The sequence below is a fragment of the Hyla sarda genome, unplaced genomic scaffold (genome assembly GCF_029499605.1).
Source record: "Hyla sarda isolate aHylSar1 unplaced genomic scaffold, aHylSar1.hap1 scaffold_332, whole genome shotgun sequence".
NCBI classification, from domain to species: Eukaryota; Metazoa; Chordata; class Amphibia; order Anura; family Hylidae; genus Hyla; species Hyla sarda.
This window is the reverse complement of record NW_026610065.1, coordinates 289,291-310,168: the sequence shown is the minus strand read 5'-3', so window position 1 is coordinate 310,168 and position 20,878 is coordinate 289,291. Positions and strand designations below refer to the sequence as shown.

Genomic DNA, 20,878 nt, shown 5'->3' with positions numbered 1-20,878 from the left:
ATATAGATAAAGCAAATCCTTATATATAAAAGTAAGAAAGATCTGCTTGGAGCTGTAAATCCCTGTCAGTGTTTGCCTCCAGCTATTGCAAAACTACAACTCTCAGCATGCCCGGACAGCCAAAGGCTGTCCGGGCATGCTGAGAGTTGTAGTTTTGCAACAGCTGGAGGCACCTTGGTTGGGAAATGCTGGTCTATGTAGAGGACAGGAGCTTCTTCAGGGTTCTGTACAGAATACACAATGTCCTAAAAAAGTAACATGGAGCCGCCCTCACCTGGTGTCCAAAGGAGCAGATAACCCTGGCACAGTTAAAGAGTACAGAACATGTAATACCTCCCTGTACTGTAGGGGGCACTACCAGACTCCAGTCAGTGCATACACTTAAGTAATACAGGGGTTTTACAAGTAAAATATCCATTCTGATTGGTCAGTTCTTCCAGGTATTGGCATGTTTGGCAGATCTGGATTATCTGTAGCATTGTATGTTGAGTCTGGTTTCAAGTTACAATGGTCAAGAAAAGACTATTGTATGTTGAAACTATTGTATGTTGAGGCCATTGTAAGTTGAGGGATCACTGTAGTAGGATCCTGTGCCAGACCAGTTAACAACAAGCATAATGGCAAGATAATGTTATTCAGTTCATCTGTAGATTATTATTATGTTTTTAATTACATTGCTTGTCCCTCCATACGTATTTGAAGCAGAACATGTAATTCTTCTCTACTGCTAAATATTTTATTGAATCTATCTGCAGATTCATATATCTATAAAATAATTTCTTGTCAATCGAAAGGTCAGTGGCCATGTAGAAGGTGCAGTTTTACTAAAGGGATGGAACTATACATACAAAACTTTAGAGTGTTTTTAAAGGGGTACTCCGGTGAAAACCTTTTTTCTTTTAAATCAACTGGTGGCAGAAAGTTAAACATATTTGTAAATTACTTCTATTAAAAAATCTTACTCCTTCCAGTACTTCTAAGCTGCTGAATGCTACAGAGGAAATTCCTTTCTTTTTGGAACACTGATGACATCACGAGCACAGTGCTCTCTGCTGACATCTCTGTCCATTTTAGCAACAATGCATAGCAGATGTATGCTAAGGGCAGCATGGTGGCTCAGTGGTTAGCACTGCTGCCTTGCAGTGCTGGGGACTTGGGTTCAAATCCCACTAAAGACAATAATAAAGCGTTATTATTATTATAATAACGTCAGCAGAGAGAACTGTGCTTGTGATGTCATCAGAGAGCATTCCAAAAAGAAAAGAATTTCCTCTGTAGTATTCAGCAGCTAGTAAGTACAGGAAGGATTAAGATTTTTTAATAGAAGTCATTTACCAATATGTTTAACTTTCTGCCACCAGTTGATTTAAAAGAAAAAAGGTTTTCACCGGAGTACCCCTTTAAGTCATTCTTATTACCCCAGTGCATCTCAAAGGAAAAAAAAGAATAATAATTTTGCAAATGCAAAAGGCTGGATCTTTTCCCCCTTTTTTTTTTTTTTTTTTTTTTTTATATAAATGGAAGAGTTTGTATCCTATAAAATAAAAGGGCACATTGAAATAGAAGTATGCAGCATCATGTGAATCCTCTTAAATTGGGAAACAAACAGAAATCTATTTCAAATTTATCTCTGCAACACAGAATAGAAGTCTATGTTAGAGAGGAGCAGCGCACCCAATCTATGTACCAACAGGAGATTTGTTTTTCAAATGAACAAACCCCAGCTGTATCGAAACTGGCAGTAAATCTCATACATATGATGGACTTTAAGGAACAGAGTAAGGCTGGGTTCACACTACGTTTTGTCCCATACGGGAGCGCATACGGCAGGGGGGAGCTAAAAGCTCGCGCTCCCGTATGTCACCGTATGCGCTCCCGTATGTCATTCATTTCAATGAGCCGACCGGAGTGAAACGTTCGGTCCGGTCGGCTCATTTTTGCGCCGTATGCGCTTTTACAACCGGACCTAAAACTGTGGTCAAAAATGAGCCGACCGGACCGAACGTTTCACTCCGGTCGGCTCATTGAAATGAATGACATACGGGAGCGCATACGGTGACATACGGGAGCGCGAGCTTTTAGCTCCCCCCTGCCGTATGCGCTCCCGTATGGGACAAAACGTAGTGTGAACCCAGCCTTACATTGAAGGAAAAGGCAAAGAATTTGGGTGTATTCACATCACGATTGAGGCTTACGACATCTGGAACCAGCAGGAGAATTTGTAAACCAGCTGCTGAGATATCCCTCTTGGACCCCATTTGTTTCAATGAGCCCGACAGAGTCTATAAGAGCCCGACAGACGGACTATAAACTGTGGTCTGCTGTGATTATAGTCTGGCAACAAAAATAGATATGGTCCAAAAATGGACCTCCAATGGACTGTGTCGGGATCATTGAAATAAATGGGCTATGGCGGGGATATGGACTTCTGAATTCTCCTGCTGGATCCAGCTGCCGTATGCCCCAGTCATGATGTGAATGTAGCCTTAGATCTTCTGAGATCCGTGTCCATATATCATGTCCTTATAACACACAATTTACCTGGTACTTTAGTCATGTATTATCTCCTTCCATGTGACCCCCATCTGTTCCTTGGTAAGTAGAGGTATATGGAAGACTTTGATAAGACACACACAAATGAGGTTATATTCAGTTGGAAAATAGCAATGAATGTTTTCTAGATTTAGTGAAACCACTGTGAGAAGGCCTCTCAAAATTGCCTTAAAAAAATATTCCTCTGTGCGATGGTTCTCTCAAAGAAAATGGTCACTATGCAAAATCTATGGGAGGGGCTAAAAATGTGTCACGCAAAATATGGTCTGGATAAAGGGGTGGTCTTCTCAAAGAGGAAGTAGTAGTTGATATGTACAGCTAATCCATTCTTTACACCAGTTTTTTTTATACATGGGGACATATTTTGTGCCTTGGCTAGGGGCAGGTATTTTAAAACCAAACAGCTCAGAATAGTATGTCTGGCTTGTCTGAGCGGGACATAATGTCCCTAGTGTGTCAGCTGAATGCTACGGGGTATCGTATAAAGGGAGATCATTGATCAGTACATATGCTTATTATACAATGCATTCCTGTCACAAGCAATAGCTTGTACTCAGTTCGGCTCTGTTCACACTGTTACCATGAGAAGCAAAAAAATGTATGGGACCAGGATCCGCCAGCAAGGGAACAGTTACAGGATTAGGAACCGGGCATCTCTAAACATCAGAACAACATCATGTGATATTTTTATAATGGCTCCAAGGCTTAGTGCTTGCTCACTAGAAAGGTGAAGCTTGTTATGTTTACTTATCTTTTTTTATTGTGTGAAAGAAGACACAGAAGCATGTAATTCAACCAACCTAATTGAGTGTGGCACACCAACCTTGATGGTTACAGGTGTCAGATGAGGCACAAAAGCTTGATGGTTACATTCACACTAGGTGATAATGTGTTGGAGGTTAGTGTTGGCTTCATAGGAGCCTATCGCTGGCCTGTGTTATTTCACATAAGTCCCGACTAACACTTCCTAACTGTCTGGTGACTCTCACCCTGGGCCTTGCTCTTTAAGGTTCTTTCCTCAGTGATTCCTTTTACTGGCACCACTAAACATCCTTGAGGCCGTGTTTCTTTTAGCTATATGATGAGAATAAACTAGTTTCTATGACCCCAACTATGAAGGACCCCATGGTCTTCCTTTTTCACAATCTGCTGGACCCAACCCACTGCTTATAAGTTTGTCCCAGTCAGAGCACAACCCTGTCCTCACTATCCAGGCCTCTCTACGGCACTTTAGGGAAACCAAATCTCAAATCTGGCTGTGGCTATCAACTGGCCCACAAGACTACAGAATCCCTCTAGGCCCCCAAACAGGGCTCAAACTACAGCTTCCACCGGGTTAGAGCTCTGCACTTCATAGCTAAGACAGGTTACCCTTATCGGGATGGGGTCACTTCCACAGCATTAGTAGACTCCCCAGAGCGAACCATGCCCAACCTATGTTGTTTTAATGGATGACCGCCCAGAACACGGTAAGCCACCTTCCTTCACAGCTACATCTTATTATAGAATACAGAATAGTAGTAGGTACTTGACTATCTCACCATCAACTCCATGACAGCCAGCTCCGTTTGCCTTTACATAGAAATGAACACACACTATACCCTATAAGCTATTGGTGCAGAAGGCAGTGAGAAGGAGAAGAGATGTGAAATGAGCTTTGAAAGAGAAGGCATTTTTCTTACAAATAATCTTTGCTTTTATGATTCATTTTTGAAAAGAAACTGAATAGAGTTCAGGAGATGTCGGTTGACCTAAAATCCATATAAACCCGTTTTTCCCTTGTAACAATTAATTTGTCAGAGATCCAAACTACACAGTCTACCCCTGACTACCCATGTAAGATATTGTTCTTGGATTCTTTTAAGCTCTTGGTTTCTAAGAGACAACTTGACATAACACCACAGAGAAACCATTGTTTAACATATGTCTATTACAAATAGTTGTCTCCCCTCCTTTTCTTCTTATAATCGCTGCGTACTTCCAATTATTCTCCGCCATAAGATGCTCACTCCAGCCTCCAAATCTCTACCTGACCTCTTTCCATTCAGTCCATAACTTGACTTCCATTTTCTTCACTGGGGTAATATAATAATTAATAATCCATCCATATGGACTCTTGTGGGTGAACTCCTGTGGCTTGTGTATTCTGCAAAAATATTGCACTATTTTAGTGGCTGTGGGAACAGAACCTTAATTGGCTTTCTAGTAATAATTGGGTTATAACTAACCCTTTGCTTTTATAATTTATGGCAAATCACAGTTTTGTGGACTGAAACCTTTTAGTGGCTTTCAAAATAGTGGACTTTTTTTATGATCTTGTGTATGGCTTGCTAAAGAAATTCACTTAGAAAATACATTTTAGTTTCTTTTGTACCAATTGTTGATGCAAAAGGTTTTATATTATTGTTATACTGTTTCATGTTTTTTGTTATTTTTGCTCTTTGAAGTTCAAAGAAAAAACTTTGAAAGTAAATATCATAGTGACATTTTCATGAATGTTTACCAAGGTCTGAAAAAAGAAGTTACCTGTCCAGCATCCACCATTTAAAAAGGGATTTTTTTTTTTAACACTTTGAAAAAGTGTTTTTGGATTATTAAACTAGAATGAACTAGAAGTTGTACAAAAGTTGTCTCCACGTTCCTCTTGAATGTCTTAAAACATGGTTTATTAATGATATCAATTTTGTCTTAAACATGTTTTTAAGAATATTTAGTAACTACTTTTTTTTCCTTGTTACTATGTACATGTAAAATAAATCTTAATAGCTGTCAGCTGACACCTCCTGTTCTTTTATAAATTAATAATAAAGAATAATAATAATCCACAAAAGCTGAGGGTCACAGCTTACCTCATCCCCAGTCATTGCACAGTCATTCCTCTGTACAGGTAACAGAGCCTGCCTTTAAATTTCATAGAAGTCAATGAGTGGCTTCTGCCTCTTGACCAAGTGTAGTATTTGTTTTACAGTGGTTTTTGGTGATGCTACTGGCTATGGACTAACAATAAACATATAATGGGTCCCGCAAGATCCTGTGCAGTCATGCAAAACTCAGAAAAGCCACAGGGGGTGATGAAATGGCACGGGGGTACTATTTCTAAAAGCTGTGACAAAATGTTTGGAACAGGCGGTAATGGTGAGAATTCCAGCGGGAATAGAATTAAAAAGACAGTCCAGCGCAGGGCCTTAGACCAGAACTGACTAACACAGGTCAAGTAGGATGGCTGCCTCCATTATCCTGTACAGAAAAGTAAAAAGAAAAAAATATTTACAATTAGAACATAGAAACAGATTAGTAAAAGAAAATCTATCAGTTTTAGTTACAGTGGGGCAAAAAAGTATTTAGTCAGCCACCAATTGTGCAAGTTCTCCCACTTAAAAAGATGAGAGAGGCCTGTAATTTTCATCATAGGTATACCTCAACTATGAGAGACATAATGAGAAAAAAATCCATAAAATCACATTGTCTGATTTTTAAATAATTTATTTGCAAATTATGGTGGGAAATAAGTATTTGGTCACCTACAAACGAGCAAAATTTCTGGCTCTCACAGACCTGTAACTTCTTTAAGACTCTCCTCTGTCCTCCACTCGTTCCCTTTATTAATGGCACCTGTTTTAACTTATCAGTATAAAAGACACCTGTCCACAACCTCAAACAGTCACACTCCAAACTCCACTATTGCCAAGACCAAAGAGCTGTCGAAGGACACCAGAAACAAAGTTGTAGACCTGCACCAGGCTGGGAAGACTGAATTTGCAATAGGAAAGCAGCTTGGTGTGAAGAAATCAACTGTGGGAGCAATAATTAGAAAATGGAAGACATACAAGACCGCTGATAATCTCCCTCGATCTGGGGCTCCACGCAAGATCTCACCCCATGAATGTACCTAGTGAATGACCTGCAGAGAGCTAGGACCTAAGTAACAAAGGCTAACATCAGTAACACACTACGTCGCCAGGGACTCAGATCATGCAGTGCCAGGTGTGTCCCCCTGCTTAAGCCAGTACATGTCCAGGCCCATCTGAAGTTTTCTAGAGAGCATTTGGATGATCCAGAAGTATTGAGAGAATGTCATATGGTCAGATGAAACAAAGTAGAACTTTCTGGTAAAAACTCAACTTGTCGTGTTTGGAGGAGAAAGAATGTTGAGTTGCATCCAAAGAACAGCGTACCTACTGTGAAGCATATGGGGGGGGGGGGGGGGGGGGGACATCATGCTTTTGGGCTGTTTTTCTGTTAAGGGACCAGGATGACTGATCCGTTTAAAGGAAAGAATGAATGGGGCCATGCATCATGATATTTTGAGTGAAAAACCTCCTTCCATCAGCAAGGGCATTGAAGCGCATGGCTGGGTCTTTCAGCATGACAATGATCCCAAACACACCACCCGGGCAATGAAGGAGTGGCTTCGTAAGAAGCATTTCAAGGTCCTGGAGTGGCCTAGACAGTCTCCAGATCTGAACCCATAGAAAACCTTTGTAGGGAGTTGAAAGCCTGTGTTGCCCAGCGACAGCCCCAAAACATCACTGCTCTAGAGGAGATCTGCATGGAGGAATGGGCCAAAATACCAGCAACGGTGTGTAAAAACCTTGTGAAGATTTACAGAAAACATTTGACCTCTGTCATTGCCAACAAAGAGTATATAAGTACTTTTGTTATTGACCAAATACTTATTTTCCACCATAATTTGCAAATAAATTCTTTAAAAATCAGAAAGTGTGATTTAATGGATTTTTTTTCTCATTATGTCTCTCATAGTTGAGGTATACCTATAATGAAAATTACAGGCCTCTCTTGTCTTTTTAAGTGGGAGAACTTGCACAACTTGTGATCATTTTGACACCACAGGGTTAGATCTTGCATTGAGCCCCAGATCGGGGGAGATTACCAGTGGTCTTGTATGTCTTCTATTTTCTAATTATTGCTCCCATAGTTGATTTCTTCACACCAAGCTGCTTGCCTATTGCAGATTCAGTCTTCCCAGCCTGGTGCAGGCCTACAATTTTGTTTCTGGTGTCCTTTGACAGCTCTTTGGTCTTGGCCATAGTGGAGTTTGGAGTGTGGCTGTTTGAGGTTGTGGACAGGTGTCTTTTTTTTACTGATAACAAGTTCAAACAGGAGCCATTAATACAGGTAACAAGTGGAGGACAGAGGAGACTCTTAAAGAAGTTACAGGTCTGTGAGAGCCTGAAATCTTGCTTGTTTGTAGGTGACCAAATACTTTTTTCCCACCATAATTTGCAAATAAATTCTTAAAGGGTAGCTCCCACCATCCTATTTTTTTTTTTTTGCTAGCCCGTTTCCCCCCCCCCCCACTACGGCACTAGCCCGTTCACTCCTCCCCCCCGCCCCGCATACCCTGTTCCCTCATTACATCCCTCATTAAATCCTTTTTTGCCCCACCCTAATTAAAAAAAAAATAAAAAAATCTGTAATAAAGTCCATTTGAGTCTAAATAGCACGAAGATTTAGATCTATCCCACTCTGTACATTTGCAAAACTAGCAGTACCACCATATCTTGCCACGGACCAGTAATATTCTTCTATACCATCATATCTTTTGTCATCATATATTTTTTTGGCAGCAGAAGATATTTCATTCTGTTTCCATGTTTTTTTCTTAACATACTCTCTTCTCATATGACCTAATAATGCATCTTTAGTGAAAAGGGGGAGAGCTGACCCCTCTCATGACTCGGGAACCACAAATGATTACAGGCGATAGTTAAAATCAATGGATGACTACCTGAACTAAAATTGTTTTGTGTGGGAACAGATGCTAAGAAAAATTTTTGTCTGCCATTTCCTCTATTTTCTTCACTGTTATGTTGCAGTTCTAGAAGCGGACCAATTTATGTATTTTTTTTTTTTTAATACCTAAAAGAGCAAAGCAGTGATGGTATGGTCATGTTGAATGGTACCAATGATGGATGGTAAGGTCCAGACAGGTCCCGACATCCAGATGTTGCAAATCTATAACTCCTGACATGCTTTTGGCCAGTTTTGCAGGCACCCTGGTTGGCATACACTGCTATAACTGTATGATCTGGTCTATCATTGGGTAAACAATTTTAACAAAACAAAAAAATAGTGAAAAGCTGACAACTCTTCTAACCCATTATTTGTTCTGTCCTCTTTTTGATTAATTAGAAAATTGCATTCGGCATGTATGGTTATGTTTTTAGAAGACTGTTTTTCACTGTAAAGACTGTATTCCAGCCCTTTAAAAAAAATGTATCCCCTATCCACAGAAAAAAGGAATAAGTGTCTGATCCTGGAGGGTGGCAGGGCCTGACCTTTGAGATTCAGTGTGTGAAGCACGTGCTGACCAACTACTCCATGCAGTGGGGAGAGACCAGTCCCCGTTGTAAAGATCAGGGCTGTAATACCCTTCCAGGAACGTCTTTGCGATCATCCAAGGTTGACTTCAGTCTGTTTGTACTTACACTGGGAAAACCCTTCAGGATATCCTCATTGAGGCAATCCATGAGAATGTTGAGTAACCAGTTTTGCAAACTACTATACCTCTAAGACAAGGTGAAACTACGATACTACATTTAAAACCTAGCAGTGACAACTGGTTCGTCTCAGCTTTTCTAGCCAAATCTGCTCGGAATTCACTTTGACTTGTAGTATTCTGTGGCTTTCATATGTACTTCTTACGAATTATACAGCCACTTAAGATTTCCGAAAGCTAAGGCTGTGTTTTGTCTTGTCTTTCAGTCACATCAAACTGTATGTGTGAACTGGAATGTTGCCATGGACAGAACTCACTGCCTAGAAGATCAGAACAGTCCCCTCTGCAAAGTCCAAGGACAAGACTATCAACACGATGGCCAGGTAAGTTCAAACGCTTTGTTCAATGTCTTTAAGTCGTGTGCAAAATTATTTTTTCTTCTTGAATATGCCTCAAAAATCCCTCTAATTTGGCATTAAACGGACCTGGTGAATTAAAGGGACCCGGTGAGGTGCCAGGTTATCAGTATTATATTACTCTGCATTATTGGATGGTCATAAAAGAATATAACGCTCAAACAGCAAGGATAGTAAAGTAAGTTTAGTTTATACAATTGGTCTTGTGTGTCGGGAGAAATTCATATTGGGGTTTTGGGCTAGAAATAAGTGCTCAGTTACTAAAGATCTATCTTTTGTAACTAATGTTATCTATTTTTTGGGCCTATCTAAACAAAGGCTTTGTTCAGGAGTAGAAAACATGTCTTGTTTTTTTAACCCCCCACAAGCAGCTCACATCTTTTCAGTGGGCTGGGTCTGGTACTACTACTCATGGTATTGTTTTGAGATAAAAAAAAAAATAACAATTCTCCTGCTTGAAACCCTATGCCCTTACTGGCAAAATCCCCAAAAAAGTTCAGGGAAGTTCCAGATATAAAAGAAAAGGTATTCTGTTTGTAAACCATAATAAGGAGCTGCGTGTTAATATAGAAACCAATACAGCACAACAGTATTGTATAACAGATTCCTCCAAAAGAAGTGAGTTGCAAAGACCTGTTACCCCTTCCCTTAGATTAAAATTGTCTGGCACTTCAGTATGATCTTAAAGGGGTACTCCAGTGGAAAACTTTTTTTTTAAATTTATTTATTTTTATTTTTTTAAATCACCTGGTGCCAGAAAGTTAAACAGATTTGTAAATGACTTCTAATAAAATTTCTTACTCCTTCCAGTACTTATTAGCGGCTGTATACTACAGAAAAAAATTTCTTTTAGGATTTCTTTTCTATCATGACCACAGTGCTCTGTGCTGACACCTCTTTCCATTTTAGGAACTGTCCAGAGCAGCATATGTTTGCTATGGACAGAGATGGCAGAAGAGAGCACTGTGGTCATGACAGAAATTAAATCCAAAAAGAAAAGAAGGGGCCGGGCGTGACGTCACGCCCGGCTGCTGCGAACACGGAAGCCCGCACACAGCGTTCGGAGTAATGAACTTCCGAACGCTGTGAGCGGAGCTCCGAACTGCAGGGCTGTGCACAACCCCTTTAAGATTTTTTTTTCATAGAAATAATTTACAAATCTGTTTAACTTTCCGGCACCAGTTGATTTAAAAAAAATAAAATAAAAAAGTTTTCCACCGGAGTAAAGGGATACTCCGCCCCTCGACATCTTCTTCCCTATCCAAAGGTTAGTTAATAAGATGTCTGTTCGAGGTGGATCTGGCTGCTAGGACCTCCTGCAATCTCCAGCCTGGCACCCCAGTTATCAGCATGTACGGAGCAAACTCGCTTTACTTATTGGAGTACAAGCGACCACAGCCGTCATTTCTCCCTATATACTGTATATATTTCCCATAGACTTATTGCCAGATAAATGTAGTAGATCACATGTAGGAATAATACTTTACCCAGACTAGTAGTAAGCTGCTCATAGGTTAATGACAACTATGCCAGGTCTGTTTTTAGAATATAATACTGAAATATACTGATGAGACATATTATCATCCACAATGTCTACATGAGCTGGAGCCCCAAATATGACATTCACATACCCAAGTAATAAGCTGGGTTTATATGATACGCTTGGGTATTATAATTTTTATTGATACATAAAATATTGTAGCAATGATTTAGTGGAAATGATCATATGGAAGGATTTTTATCTGCTATGTGATATCCCTATTACAGCAGTAGTTAATAGGTAATAACATACCGTTATTTAGGTTGGATAAAAAAATATTTCAACAAAGCATTAAAGTTCATAAATAGATTATGTGACTGTTCAGTTGAGCCTCTTGGATTTATATGTCCACACTTTAGGGTGGGTACGTATTCTTGGGGCAGAAATTTTCTGTACTAAAATAACCACCCACTTTTTCAAAATCTGTCTTGATCCTGGGTATGCTTTAAGGTGTACCTGTTGTTAGCAAAAACTTTTTATATAATGTAGATAATATCATTATATTATATTAGACAGAGAAAAAAATGTTGGTTGGGAGCTCTACATAAAACAAAACCTAAACAGAGGATACTGTGATACACATTACCCTATGTGTCAAAAACATACAAGTAAAACCAAAAAACTGTAACAGTCCTGCTAGGTTGAGGTTAAGAGAGAAGATCAGGAAGAAAAATGAGAAGAGAGAAAATATGTCCAATAAATTACAGTTTATTATACACTTAAAATACAATATAATGTCTTCTGCAGGGCCCTTGCATCAGACATAGGATAGTAAATGAAAAAATATTACTTAAAAGGAAGTAAAAAATTGTACAGGAGATTGCTTCCCATTGGCATAAGGTCTCACTAGAAGGGCTGGAGATGTGAATTTAAAGTCCTTCCACCATATGTAGTAACAGGATGATGTCTTTTCACTATAATGTTTGATTACTCCCGATGTGGCCTCGTTATTGCAATGCAATGGGTCGATCAGTGCCGTGCCGTATTACAGACAGGAGATTAAAGTCAGTGGGTGCCGGCAGGTGCGCTCAGCAGCACTGTAGTCCCCCTAATTTAGTCCCACTGTACCCTGACGGCGCAGGGCTACGTGCAATGATGATCTTGAGTGCAATGGGATCGGATGTAAGTGCCGGGCAGGTTGCGCTATGCAGCACTGGAGTCCCCCTATTGCGGTCCCACTTTTAACATGGTGGCACAGGGATATTGTGACAATAGTTCCAGGTGGGGTAGGAGTTTGGCACCAGGTGCCTCTTACCAGTATTGCCGGTATCGAGTAAGTCTCCCCGGGGTAAGCTTCTATGTCGGCTGGCCAGCGGAGTAGAAGATGCATCGTGAAGCACACGCTCCGCTTCTTTCACGGTGGGGATTGAAGTGGTGGATATCCTCCTGATTATGCCAGAGATGAAATGCAACTATATACACACACACACACACACACATATATATATATATATATATATATATATATATATATATATATATATATATAACTAGGCTAGATGCGTTTTGAGGAGCCAGGTCCCCATTTTCAATATCTGATAGTGTTAGTGGTAGTGATACACCTAACACCATTAGCTATTGAAAAAAGGGATATGGCTCCCCGAAACGCGTCTAGCCCAGTTATAGATATATATATATATATATATCTGTCTAATTGCATTTTATCTCTGGCATAATCAGGAGGATATACACCACTTCAATCCCCACCGCGAAACAAGTGGAGCGTGCGCTCCACAAAGCATCTTCTACTCCGCTGGCCAGCCAACATAGAAGCTTACCCCGAGGAGACTTACTCGATACCGGCAATACTGGTAAGAGGCACCTGGTACCAAACTCCTACCCCACCTGGAACTATTGTCACAATATCCCTGTGCCACCAGGGTAAAAGTGGGACTGCAATGGGGGACTCCAGTGCTTCATAGCGCACCTGCCCAGCACTTACATCCGATCCCCATCCCACTCAAGATCGGCATTGCACGTAGCCCTGCGCCGTCAGGGTACAGTGGGACTAAATTAGGGGGACTACAGTGCTGTTGAGCGCACCTGCCGGCACCCACTGACTTTAATCTCCTGTCTGTAATACGGCCCGGTGCTGACCGAGCCATTGCATTGCAATAACGAGGCCACATCGGGAGTAATCAAACAGCATGGTGAAAAGACATCATCCTGTTACTACATATGGTGGAAGGACATTAAATTCACATCTCCAGACCTTCTAGGGAGACCTTATGCCAATGGGAAGCAATCTCCCACAGTTTAATTTACTTTTTAGTAATACTTTTCAGTAACATTTTTCATTTACTATCTTACGTCTGATGCAAGGGCCCTGCAGAAGACATTATATTGTATTTTAAGTGTATAATGAAATGTAATTTATTGGACATATTTTCTCTCTTCTCATTTCTCTTCCTGATCTTCTCTCTTTACCTCAACCTAGCAGGACTGTTACAGTTTTTTGGTTTTTCAAATATTATTATATGTACATTTGTAGTATACATCGGTTAAAAAATTTGTAATTTTTTGGGTGAATTTTTTTCCCCTGCAGCTATTGCCTGTGCGCCTTTGTAAGGAGACCAAATGCAAAAAGTGTGGGCGGAACAAATAGGGCTCTGTGCAGGCTCCTGTCTTGTCAATCATCCTGTTGTGTGGTCTGGGAGCGTGTCATAGAGCCTCAGTGCACAGAGCCCTGCTTGTCCTCAGTGTACAGAGCCCTGCTTGTCTTCAGTGTACAGAGCCCTGCTTGTCTTCAGTGTACAGAGCCCTGCTTGTCTTCAGTGTACAGAGCCCTGCTTGTCTTCAGTGTACAGAGCCCTGCTTGTCCTCAGTGTAAAAAACCCTGCTTGTCCTCGGTGTACAGAGCCCTGCTTGTCCTCGGTGTACAGAGCCCTGCTTGTCCTCGGTGTACAGAGCCCTGCTTGTCCTCGGTGTACAGAGCCTTGCTTGTCCTCGGTGTACAGAGCCCTGCTTGTCCTCGGTGTACAGAGCCCTGCTTGTCCTCGGTGTACAGAGCCCTGCTTGTCCTCGGTGTACAGAGCCCTGCTTGTCCTCGGTGTACAGAGCCCTGCTTGTCCTCGGTGTACAGAGCCCTGCTTGTCCTCGGTGTACAGAGCCCTGCTTGTCCTCGGTGTACAGAGCCCTGCTTGTCCTCGGTGTACAGAGCCCTGCTTGTCCTCGGTGTACAGAGCCCTGCTTGTCCTCGGTGTACAGAGCCCTGCTTGTCCTCGGTGTACAGAGCCCTGCTTGTCCTCGGTGTACAGAGCCCTGCTTGTCCTCGGTGTACAGAGCCCTGCTTGTCCTCGGTGTACAGAGCCCTGCTTGTCCTCGGTGTACAGAGCCCTGCTTGTCCTCGGTGTACAGAGCCCTGCTTGTCCTCAGTGTACATAGCCCTGCCCAGGCATATAGGATAAATAAAAAATATGTCCCAGGTACCACTTTAATGTACAGTAAAACCCTCTCCAGAAGACCATACCCAGACTGGATTTTCGGTGACAGATTTTTAGCTCCTTGTTTATTATGCATTCTTTGAGAAGAAAACAAGGCAGGTATATGGATGCGGACGTCCTCAGTTATCATTATGTAACTTCAGCCGTATTATTATTTTGTGTAAACACAGCCACATTGATAAATCTGCATCTACAGCTCTGCGTATACCTAGTCCAGTGTTTTCCAAGCAGTGTGTCTCCAGCTGCTGCAAAACTACAACTCCCAGGGTGCCCGGACAGCCATAGTTTTTATATGTGAAGTCCAACAATATCTAAACTTCACAAGGTTCTAAAGAAAAGTCAGTACAACTGTACAGTGATCCATGTTGTGGACATACAACATACTATTATATTACTTAAATTTGTCGGTGGATATAAACTGTACATTTAAGAGCACTGTTGCATTAGAGATTGTCGTATAGCCCTTGTTGTTTTTTTTTTAAATTTCTTCCAAGAATATTTTCCCATAATTTTCTGCTGTTTGGGTTCTTCCATTGGGGGAAGGGAAAATTATACGCGCAGAATATATTGTTTTAATCAAGTAGAAGGATGCTTGTTATATCCTGACAAGCCATGAGCATGCATGGGCCCTGTCTGTGGCTCCACATCCCCTTTCCCACTTAAGGCTGTATGAAAGCTCCATTACTTTAATTAGGTCTGATGGGTTGTGATAGGGAATGCTAATCTAGGTCATTGCATATGTAAATGTGCAGCTGTACTCTTGGAGCATGCCAAAGCATATCAGCCGAGGTGTCCAGTCATCACCAGGCATGAAGCCCAGCATAGCGAGGATAACTGCACTGAGCAGCCCGTCCTCAGGTCAGCGGGCTCTGATACAATCAGCGCTTTCTATCAGTCCGGTTATTATTGCGTGAAGAGTATTAATATGAGAGTAATAAACCTGCTGTGTATAAACTTATAATGCGTTTAACTTCACTAAATCTACCAGATAAATATATGGTGAATAGCATAAACATCAGTTCCAACATCAGTTTGTCCTTTTATGTTATACATTAGGATAATAATTTATGTTTATTATTCTTTTTATTATTACGGTATTAATAAGCTATTGTTATATGTCAGTTAACGTCATGTTGCTAATGCTTATAATTTTTGCAATTTAAAGGGTCGTTCGCACAAAAGCACTGGTCACCCCATGGATGGGACTTAAAGGGGTACTCCAGTGGAGTAAAAATATTTTCAAATCTACTCGTGCCGGAAAATTAAACAGATTTGTTAATTACTTCTATTAAAAATTCTTAAACCTTCCACTACTTATCAGCTTCTGTATAGTACAGAGGAAGTTCTTTTCAGTCTAACCACAGTGGTTTCTCCTGCCATCTTTGCCTGTGTCAGGAACTGTCCAGAGCAGAAGCAAATCCCCATAGCAAACCTCTCTTGCTCCGGGCAGTCCCTGAAACGGACAGAGGTGGCAGCAGAGAGCCCTGTGGTCAGACTGGAAAGAACTATACAACTTCATCTGAAGCATACGGCAGGATTAAGATTATAAAAAAAAAAAAAATAAAGTTATTTAAAAATCTGTTTAACTTTCTGGCACCAGTTGATTTGAAGACATTTTTCCTCCAGAGTACCCCTTTAGCCAATTACCATCAGGACTGCAGTGAGGAGGAACCTGGAGCAGTGGTTGAGCATACTTGCTGCCCTTCAGTTTATATAGCCTAAGCTTGAGAGACAGTCCAACATTAATTTGGATTGGGTACATGTGCAACCCTACATGTCGCTTGGCAGAGTTGTGAAATGTAGCAGTATTTAGACCATAAAAGAAAACGTACGAGCAAAGAGGAGAAAAGATGCATGACTAAGCCAGACCAAAGCCACCACTGTGAATCACACATCAAAAGTCAATGCGTAGTCCAAAGTTTTGTCGTTAACGGAAATTAGACTGTAGTATAAATACTATAAATCTATAAAGTATAACCTACAAAAACTGACACACACTTATTGAAAATAACCATACACAAGAATAAATAGGATGGCACTATCCCAGTCCCTGCATATTATTTGTTCTTGTGTTCAATTGGGTATAGTATATGCCTCGATAATAAAAGTATTTAGTCAGCCAGGAATTGTGCAAGTTCTCCCTCTTAAAAGGATGAGAGAGGCCTGTAATTTTCATCATAGGTATACCTCAACTATGAGAGACATAATGAGAAAACAAAAATCCATAAAAACACATTGTCTGATTTTTAACCCCTTAAGGGTTTTTCCATTTTTGCACTTTCATTTCTTCCTCCACACCTTTTAAAAATCATAACCCTTTGAATTTTGTACCTATAGACTCATATGATGGCTTTTTTTTTTTTTTTTTAGCGCCACCAACTCTGCTTTTTAATGACGGTGTAATTTTACCCAAAAAACTGCGGCGAAACAAAAAAAGTGCGGCAAATTTGAAAAGACAAAAACAAAAGAATGCCATTTTGTAACATTTGGGGGCTTCCGTTTCTACGCAGTGCATTTTTTGGTATAAATGACTCCTTCTCTTTATTCTGTAGGTCCATACAATTAAAATGATACCCTACTTACCTTATTTATCGGGGTATACCACACACTGGCCTATAACACACACCCTCATTTTTCCAAGGAAATTTGGGTAAAAAAGTTTTTTTTACCCAAATATCCTTGTTAAAATGAGGGTTCGTGTAAGTGCGTGTATACCCAGATAAATTCTGGCCCCGCAAAAGCCGCTGCGGTAACTCCCACCGCCGCCATCAGATTCCCTTCCCATCCCCAGCTTTCCTATTTACTTGTCCTGGGGTGCGCTCCTGCAGGCTCTGGCGGCATCCTCCGCTGTCGCGACATCGGAGAACAACGCCGGTACCGGAGCCTGCAGGAGCGCACCCCAGGAGAGATGAGGATGAAACCCGGGGATGGGGTGGAATTGGGCATAAGCAGCGGACACTTTAAATCATTAAACCGCAGCGGCTTCTGCAGGGCCAGAATGAGTTTATCGGCTTATAACATGCAGCTTTAAGCTAAAAAATATAGCTTAAAACATGCGTGATATATGCTGATAAATATGGTACAAAGGTTTAATTTTGTCTTACTTCTGGAAAAAATCATAACTTCATGCACGAAAATTTATAAGTTTAAAAATGTCCTCTTCTGACCTATATTCCTTATTTATTTTTCCGCATACGGGGAGGTATGAGAGCTAATTTTTTGTGCCGTGATCTGAAGTTTTTATCGGTACTATTTCTGTTTTGATCAGGCTTTTTGATTGCTTTATACATTTTTTATGGTATAAAAAGCGACCAAAAATACGCTATTTTGGACTTTGGAATTTTTTTTACATGTATGCCATGGAACTTGCGGTTTAATTATCAATATATTTATAGTACGGACATTTACGCACGCGGAGATACCACATATGTTTATATTTTTATTTACACAGGCAGGTAGGGACCCTCCTCGTGTCAGTACAGCTGATTGAGTTTCACCGCGGTATTTCCGATCAGCCCGACTGAGCTGCCGGGAATGTTTTTTTTTTTAAATTTCAGACACAGCGATCAAGTTTGATAGCTGCGTGTAAAGGGTTAATACCGAACATAACAGTGATCGGTGTCTGATATTTGTCATGGGTCCCGGCTACCGTTAGTCACTGGGACCCGATATGATGCAAGGGTTACCGCATGACCCCGCGATATAGCGTGGGAGCCGGCGCAGGACGTTAATATATGTCCCGCGTCATTAAGGGGTTAAAGAATTTATTTGCAAATTATGATGGAAAAGAAGTATATGGTCACCTACAAACAAGCAAGATTTCTTGGTTTCACAGACCTATAACTTCATCTTTAAAAGTCTCCTCTGTCCTCCGCTCGTTACTTGTATTAATGGCACCTGTTTGAACTTGTTATCAGTATAAAAAGACACCTGTCCACAACCTCAAAAGTCACACTCCAAACTCCACTATGGCTGAGACCAAAGAGCTGTCGAAGGACACCAGAAACAAAATTGTAGACCTGCATCGGGCTGGGAAGACTGAATCTGCAATATGCAAGCAGCTTGGTGTGAAGAAATCAACTGTGGGAGCAATAATTAGAAAATGGAAGACATACAAGACCACTGATAATCTCCCTCGATCTGGGGCTCCACGCAAGATCTCCCCCCTTGGTGTCAAAATGATCACAACAACCGTGAGCAAAAATCTCAGAACCAGAGTGAATGACCTGCAGAGAGCTGGAACCAAAGTAACAAAGGCTACCATCAGTAACACACTACGCCGCCAGAATCTCAAATCATGCAGTGCCAGATGTGTCCCCCTGCTTAAGCCAGTACATGTCTGGGCCCGTCTGAAGTTTGCTAGAGAGTATTTGGATGATCCAGAAGAGGATTGGGAGGATATCATATGGTCAGATGGAACCAAAGTAGAACTTTTTGGTAAAACTGAACTCGTCGTGTTTGGAGGAGAAAGAATGCTGAGTTGCATCTAACTACTGTGAAGCATGGGGGTGGAAACATCATGCTTTTGGCCTGTTTTTCAGCAAAGGGACCAGGACTACTGATCCGTGTAAAGGAAAGAATGAATGGGGCCATGTGTCGTGAGATTTTGAGTGAAAACCTCCTTCCATCAGCAAGAGCATTGAAGCTGAAACGTGGCTGGGTCTTACAGCATGACAATGATCCCGAACACACCGACCGGGCAACGAAGGAGTGGCTTTGTAAGAAGCATTTCAAGGTCCTGGATTGGCATGGCCAGTCTCCAGATCTCAAACCCATAAAAAACCTTTGGAGGAGGGAGTTGAAAGTCTGTGTTGCCCAGCGCTTCTTTTTTGGGTTATAGTAGTACTACTGTACCCCCAGCATTATATATATATATATATATATATATATATAGTACATATCAAGCAAAAAATATCATGCATGAATTACATTAAATGTTAATTACCTGAACGGGCCATGCTGGTATGAGGACTGATGCACCCCATTTGTCTGTGGTATTGCAGCTTTTCTTTATTCAAGTGAATAAGGCTGAACTTTAGTATTAGACACAGATCGTAGACACGACAGTTTCTGAAAAAATATATAATGTATATTTTTTTTATTTAAATAATTTTATTTATTTATTAAACATCTCCTCTAATATCTTCCTAAAATTATGGCCCACAGTTGGTCCAGGATAATTCTCATCCAGAGTAGAATGCTGTGATAGACGGAGCTGGACTGTTAATCCTCTTCCTTTCCCTGCACTACTTTTCAGTTCTGAAATAAAGGAGTCCGCTGATTCCACTGTGTGTCAGGTTCCTCTGGTAAAAATACAAGATATCGTAGACAGCCCCCTAGTGATCAGACTTCACAAGAACTGTACAGCACAGCAGGACCTCTCCTTTATTGATGTACCAGATACACGGGTGTAGTAATGGCATCAAGCTGCGCAGTGTTAACCACTTCACTGCTTCAAGTTCAACAGCGTAGCCTAGTTATGTATGGTTGTGTCTTTGTTTCTAAGTACAACATAGTTTTCTGACGCTTACATTGTTTCTGTGCTCTCCAAGACTTGGAATATGTGACAGACCTCAGGTTTCTTCCATTTTTTTTGAGGTTGAATTATTTACATTTATTATAATGTAAGAAAAAAAAATACAGTATATATAAAAATAAACTCACTGTCAAATGCATAAAGCAGTCATAAACACTGGTAAGCATGTCTTGTGTCAGGCTATTCTTAGAATACCTCTTTTCCCATGTTGCTACTAAAGTGAGCTGGTAGTGTGAAGGTCATGGCGGTATCTAACAACTAAGACACACTGGCGGAATATGGTGACAGGAGAAGAAAGATAAACTGTCTGAGAGCAGGGGATTGTGGAGAAGAAAAGGGAAAACGGTTAAAAAAATAAAAATTACTGATCATCATGAATCAATAGATAATCAATAATTAGCATCTCATTTTTGGACATGTTTGGCCAGATGTTGCTTGATGTAGCGTCAGCGGTATTGTTGTACTGCAGAGTAGTGCACCCTCCTGCACCCCCCCCCCCCCCCCCCGATAGTGACATCCTTTTATACCCTCCCCTTCAGGTAAGAGGAGGAGCTTCAGCTGTTGCAAGGTGTGCAGGTAGGGAGAGGTCAAACAAAGGTGAATATAACGGACGTTAATAATAAGGTATTAAAGGATAATAACGGATAAACTTTTTTTTCTTTTTAATTAATGGACGTTAGAAATCTATTCATCCGTTATATAATGTCTGTTAAATCAGTATAGAATTGAATATAACGGATGTTTTATAACAGATTTATGAACCATAGTGTGAAAGTAACCTAAGTTTTAATGTTCATTTTTCTAATCCGTCCATTCCTTCACATAAATGATAAGAATAGAATGAGAATAAGTGTTAATTTTAGCAGTGGAGACCAGAGTGTTGGGTCTGGTTATTAGTGGTGTGAGGTGGTAGTGCCAAATGGGCAAGTA

At 40.8% G+C, this 20,878-nt stretch overlaps 1 protein-coding gene across 1 annotated transcript in view; it reads left to right on the top strand.

Annotated features, from left to right (window-relative positions):
* Positions 1 to 9,283: 9,283 nt before the first annotated feature.
* Positions 9,284 to 20,878, top strand: part of LOC130330290 (serine/threonine-protein kinase Nek6-like) — a 90,454-nt gene continuing 78,859 nt past the window's right edge. Inside the window, exon 1 of the mRNA XM_056553583.1 lies at positions 9,284 to 9,396. Within this exon, the coding sequence (XP_056409558.1) occupies positions 9,316 to 9,396 (81 nt within the window). The 5' untranslated portion in view covers positions 9,284 to 9,315. The remainder of the gene's footprint in view (positions 9,397 to 20,878) is intronic.